The 6,027-nt window shown below is 41.3% G+C and overlaps 1 protein-coding gene across 1 annotated transcript in view; it reads right to left on the bottom strand.

The window, feature by feature from the left end:
- Phlpp2 (PH domain and leucine rich repeat protein phosphatase 2) overlaps positions 1–6,027 on the bottom strand; it is a 77,317-nt gene that overhangs the window by 14,421 nt on the left and 56,869 nt on the right. The window contains exons 12-13 of the mRNA XM_021220319.2: positions 4,769–4,924; positions 2,196–2,396 (exon numbers count right to left, since the gene is read on the bottom strand). Coding sequence (XP_021075978.1) covers positions 2,196–2,396; positions 4,769–4,924 — 357 coding nt within the window. The remainder of the gene's footprint in view (positions 1–2,195; positions 2,397–4,768; positions 4,925–6,027) is intronic.

Raw genomic sequence — 6,027 nt, 5'->3', positions numbered from 1 at the left:
AAAAAAAAAAAAAAAAGACTTGCACAGGCTCAAGCTAGATAAAACCCCCTAGTATTGAAAGGGCAAGGTGGGCAGGAAATTCTACCATTAACTGAAGAGCTACTGGTATTTGGTAGCCACTGGGAGAGTCAACTTGCTTTAAAGATGTGACCCATGTTAGGACAAAAATACTCACCAGGCAGGCCTCCCTCCCTAAGGCTACTTGGGCATTACAAACCAGAGTTGATAGGGATAAAAAAATCACAGAACTGGGTGAGAGAAGGCTGGGAGTGGAGAGAGAAGCTATGAATGTATGACTATGTTCAACATAAATTGTATTAAAGAATATAAATTCCATTAAAGCCAGCCTAGTCCCCGTGTCTTTACTCTCGGTACTTTGGAAATAGAGGCAGGTGGAACTGTGGTCTACATACTGAGTTCTAGAATATCCAGGGCTACATATTTATATATACACATTATTTTTTGAAGACAGTAGGGAGAGAAAATGATAACAAATGTAATGACACATATTTATGAAGAGGCTATAACAAAACTCATACACTAACCTAAAAAACTTAACAAAGAAAAAATATTTTGTTTTTTAATTTGCTTATTGATTTATTTATTGAATTTATGTATTTTATGTGCATTGGTGTTTGGTCTGCATGGGTGTCTGTGTGAGGGTATCAAAACCCTTGACTTAAGAGTTACAGACAATGGTGAGCTGACATGTGGCTGCTGGGAAGTGAATCCAGGTCTTCTGGGAGAGCAGTCAGTGCTCTTAACTGCCTAGCCATCTTTCCGGCCCCAGAAATTTTTTTTTTTTTTTTAAACGATAGAATTTTGGAAGTGGGTATGGGGAGCAGGGTCTTGTGTATTCCAGGTTGATTTCAAACTTGATATGTGGTTGAAAATGGCCTTTATTTCTGATCCTCCTGCTTCTATCTCTCAAATGCTGGGGTTATAGGTGTGTGCTACCACACCTGCCCTATGCGGGGCTGGGGATGGGGCATGGGGCTTGTGTATACTAGGCAAGAACTCTAGCAACAATTTTTTTAAGTCAATTTTATTTTGAAATATATTAATTCTTCCATGGACACTGTTTCCATTTTGACTTTTTACAGTTATAGATTGTTACCTAATATTCCTCACTCCTCCAGGCCTAACCCCTAACTGGCAACCTTTTTTAAAAATTTCTGTTTACTTATGTGTCTGTGTGGGTGTATGCCATACCATGCAGGTGTCCTCAGAGGCCAGAAGAGAGAATTCGATCTCTCGGAGCTGATTCAGCCATGCATATGAGTGCTGGGAACTGGACTCAAGTCTTCTGGAATAGTAGCAAGCACTCTTGACTAAGCCATCTTTCCAGCTCCCCAACTGGGATCTTCAATGTCTTGGACTTGCTATGCTGCATGGAAACTGCCCAGACCAGATGATCTTAACCTATGATTTATAACGCCTTTTGCAAACCTCTCATCTCCAAAAATATTTACATTAGGATTTATAACAGTAGCAAAATTAAAGTTATGAATGAAGTAGCAATGAAAACACTTTTATGGCTTGGAGTCACCCCAACATGAGGAACTGTATTAAAGGGTTGCAGCATTAGAAAAGTGAGAACTGGGGCTGGAGAGATGGCTCAGCGGTTAAGAGCACTGACTGCTTTTCTGAAGGTCATGAGTTCAAATCCCAGCAACCACATGATGGCTTACAACCATCCATAATAAGATCTGATGCCCTCTTCTGGGGTGTCTGAAGACAGCTACAGTGTACTTACATATAATAAATAAAATTAAAAAAAAAAAAAAAAGAAAAGTGAGAACCACTCCAAGACGCTCATCTATCCCAATCTGACTGTAGGTTCAAGGACAGAAGCACATAATACAGTATGTGACAGGTATCTCACATTTTATACAAGTACACGTAAAGAATAAACTGTCAGACAACATACAATACAGTGCTGACAAGAAAACACTTAAGAGATTTAAATTTTATTTCATAACCTTGTACTTTTCTGGGTAGAATATTCTCAGATTATTATTAAGTAATTAAAACAAAATCAAGCACATTTTAACTGCAGCTTGTCTGGCTATTCCCCACCTAACCAGGGACACATTAAGCAAGACGTTCCTGCTGAGGTAACGAAGTCACAGCACCAGCAAGTCCCACGTGTCTGGGTTTTATTCTGAAAGCACCCCATGTGTGCGCTCACTCACCTTGCAGGAAAGGACTGGAGCTGGTTGTTTGCAAGGTGCAGAACTCGCAGGTGTGGGTGCCCGACCAAAACAGGTATGCACTGGTCTGTCAGAAGGTTGCTGGTCAGGTACAGCAGCTGCAGCACACTCAGACTCTCCTCTCCAGCACATGCAGAAGGCAAAGACTCCAGACTATTTGCAGATGCATTCAAGTACCTGAGGCTGACAGAACATCGCTCCCTTTGAGTCTGTGACCTTCTTAAGTAGAAACCATCATGCCCGTGCAACACGGAATGAGGCTGCCAAGCTCCCAAAGTCAAGAATAAGTTCCCCAGGAAATCTTCTCTCTATGTAACTCAAAACCAGATGGCAAGAAGGAACATAGATGACCTTCAAAACATTTTGTCTCTTTGTAACAAATCATAATGTATTTAATTAATCCCATAATAGTGATGGTGTATCTACATAGAGTATTTACACTTTGGTACATATATCAGTATAGATACTACAATGAAAATCTTGTGTTATTATCCAATTATTTTCCTAGTGTACAATTCTAAAAACAGAATTTATGAGATCAAAGGAATACATGGTTTTTAATGGTTTTTAAAAATATACTGCCTGTTTAACTTAGGATCCAAAAGAGCTATATCAAATAGCAATTTTGTTGTTTCTTAGCATTTTGGCTAAGATTAAGTCCAAATTGCACTTATACAAGAAGAATGCAATCCATATTTTTATCTACAGTGTTGGATATCAATTTAATCATTGTCAATCTAACAAACCATGGTATAATTTTAATAATGGGCAGAATACGTTTATAAACATAGAATATCCTCAATGAAAGGAAACATCACATTAAACTTGTCTTTCATGTGTGTGTGTGTGTGTGTGTGTGTGTGTAGACAAGAGGACGATCCTGAGTGTCATCTTCAAAAATGCCACCCACAGGATGGTAACACAACCTAGCAGGTAAAGGCTCTTTCTACCAACACTGATAACCTGTTTGATCCCCAGAACCCATGAGGCAGGAAAGAACTGACTGCACAAAACAGTCTTCTGACCTTCACATGTACTATAGAACATGCATAAGCACATGTGTACACATACATACACACACACAGAATAAATGTAATTTTAAATAATGCTACCTACGTCCTTGGAGCTAGGAATCTCTCATTGGCCTCAGTGCTACCCATTAGACTAAAGTGGCTGGCCAGCAAGCCCCAGAGGTCCGTCCATATGTCTCCACCACATGTGTGCCAGAGCAATAATCACACACTACCATGCCCTGCAGTTTTCCTGAGTTCTAGGTAACAGAGCTCAAATCCTCGAGCCTGTGAGCAAAGCACTCTACCAACTGAGCTCCCCTATTCAACGTGTGTTAAAGGACATGTGTCACAGTCAGCACCCCAGTAAGCTTTGAAGTTTGTGAGGATCATGTGTGTCAGTTCTGACAGCACTGCACTAATTATCTTCAGTCACTTAAGATTACATTCTAGGGCTGGTGAGATGGCTCAGTAGGTAAGAGCACCCGACTGCTCTTCAGAAGGTTCGGAGTTCAAATCCTAGCAACCACATGGTGGCTCACAAACCATCTGTAACAAGATCTGATGCCCTCTTCTGGAGTGTCTGAAGACAGCTACAGTGTACTTACATAGAATAAATAAATAAATCTTTTAAAAAAAAAAAAAAAGACTACATGCTTGTTAATTAACAATTTCAACACTTCACAGAAACTTGAAGATTCCCCTCAAACAATGTCATTTCTTTTTTTAACTGCTGTTGTTTTTCGCTTCCTAGAGATTTTATTTGAGGAATATCCAGCTAAGAATATTATGATAAGAGATGCATAAGCTGGAAATCAGGAAACAAGAAACCTGTGGACTCCTTGGGGGGGGGGGTGTGTCACACTTTGAGCCTGGGTCAACTCCCCACTCCTTGGCTGTTTCTCCAGCTCTACGCTCCCTTCTTACTATAAAGACTGCCATTAAAACCAGCTCCCCTGGGCTAGGATTGCTGAACTGTAGAGCAGTACTTACTAAGAGCAATACTCTGAACTTAATCCCTAGCAACACACACACACACACACACACACACACACCTACTTTTTCTTTAAAGATGACATTTAGGTAAACCTGATTACAAATATTAAAACAGGAAGACATATTATGTACTTACTAATTTACAAGATGGCAAACAATACCCTCTAGAAGGATATTATGTTTAAATTCATGTTTTTCAAAGCAAGTAACTAATGTTCTGGAAGTTTGGAAAACCATAACTCAGAGACTACTTGATCAAGCTAAAATAAAACTGACTTTAGTAGTGTGTCCTTTTTTCCTCAGTGCAAAGCTGAAATTCATCAAAGGCTCCACCTGAAGCTATTTCTCTCTGAACACAGTGAAACCCTGAGTGTCCTCAGCCTGCTGAAATCATCTACCACATACATAATTAAGTACTGAATAGTCACTTCAACTCAGAGCTGGAATATGAGGAAAACTATAAACACAGAGATGACTCAGGTGGGGCGGGGCGGGGCGGGGCGGGGCGGGCAGTTGGGGAGGCAATGACTCCTCCTCTGCAGCACTCACTTTAAGGCCTTGGAGAAGAGCGCGTCTGGCAGCCTGGAGAGAGTGTTATGCTGGATATCCAGTACCTCGAGGGGAATGTGCTCCACCAGGGAGGGGAGGACATGGATGTGGTTGTGTCCTACCATCAGTTTCCGAAGACTCAGACTACTCAGAACTCTAAGAGGAAACAAGACAAACAAAAGCTCACTTCAATCCTTTCTAGTCGGTTATAGGCCAGTCAATCAATCAACAGCCGGGCGTGGTGGCGCATGCCTTTAATCCCAGCACTCGGGAGGCAGAGGCAGGCGGATTTCTGAGTTCGAGGCCAGCCTGGTCTACAGAGTGAGTTCCAGGACAGCCAGGGCTACACAGAGAAACCCTGTCTCGAAAAAACAAAAAACAAAACAAAACAAAAAAAAATCAATCAACAAACTACCGTTAGAATATGCAACCACTGACAAGTGACTGAGCCAAGAAAGTTGTCACATACATCACCTAGCACCCACCCAGGAGTCACAAGGAGATCTTTATAGTACAAGTGGCACAGAGTCTAAACCTGGGGGTCAAATGACCCTTTCACAGGAGTCACCTAAGACCATTGGAAAACAAAGATTACATTCTAGGTTATGTTAAGCAAGACTACATGCTTGTTAATTAACAATTTCAACACTTCACAGAAACTTGAAGATTCCCCTCAAACAATGTCATTTCTTTTTTTTTTTTTTTTAAACTGCTGTTGTTTTTCGCTCCCTAGAGATTTTATTTTGAGGAATATCCAGCTAAGAATATTATAAGAGATGACAAATATTTACATTATGATTTATAACAGCAGCAACATTATAGCTATGAAGTGTTGGGATAATCTAGTGTACCGTGTAAAGCTGTCTTTGTATTATTCAAATGTTGGTTTCTGTGCCAGCAGAGCTGAGGCTGTCTGGACTTTGGCACTGTCATCTTTATGAAGCATCGCCTGTCTCAGTGCTTTGTAAACACTCTGCTCCATCACCTGAAGGGTTAACAAAGAGCTGAGCAGCCTACAACTGAGGCAAGAGAGGGCAGGCAGAACATCTGAGAAGAGCTGGGAACTGTGGGAAAGAATCAGGTGTGTTGAAGGGAGAGGGAGAGGATGCCCAGCCAGACACAGAGGAAGGAACAGGTGCCGGGATTGAAGAGAGGTAAGAATTTGGGCGTGGTGGCGCACGCCTTTAATCCCAGCACTCGGGAGGCAGAGGCAGGCGGATTTCTGAGTTCGAGGCCAGCCTGGTCTACAGAGTGAGTTC

Source organism: Mus pahari, chromosome 20 (assembly GCF_900095145.1).
Source record: "Mus pahari chromosome 20, PAHARI_EIJ_v1.1, whole genome shotgun sequence".
Classification (NCBI taxonomy): Eukaryota; Metazoa; Chordata; class Mammalia; order Rodentia; family Muridae; genus Mus; species Mus pahari.
Note: the sequence above shows the minus strand (reverse complement) of the source record. Positions and strands in the feature narration are given on the sequence as shown.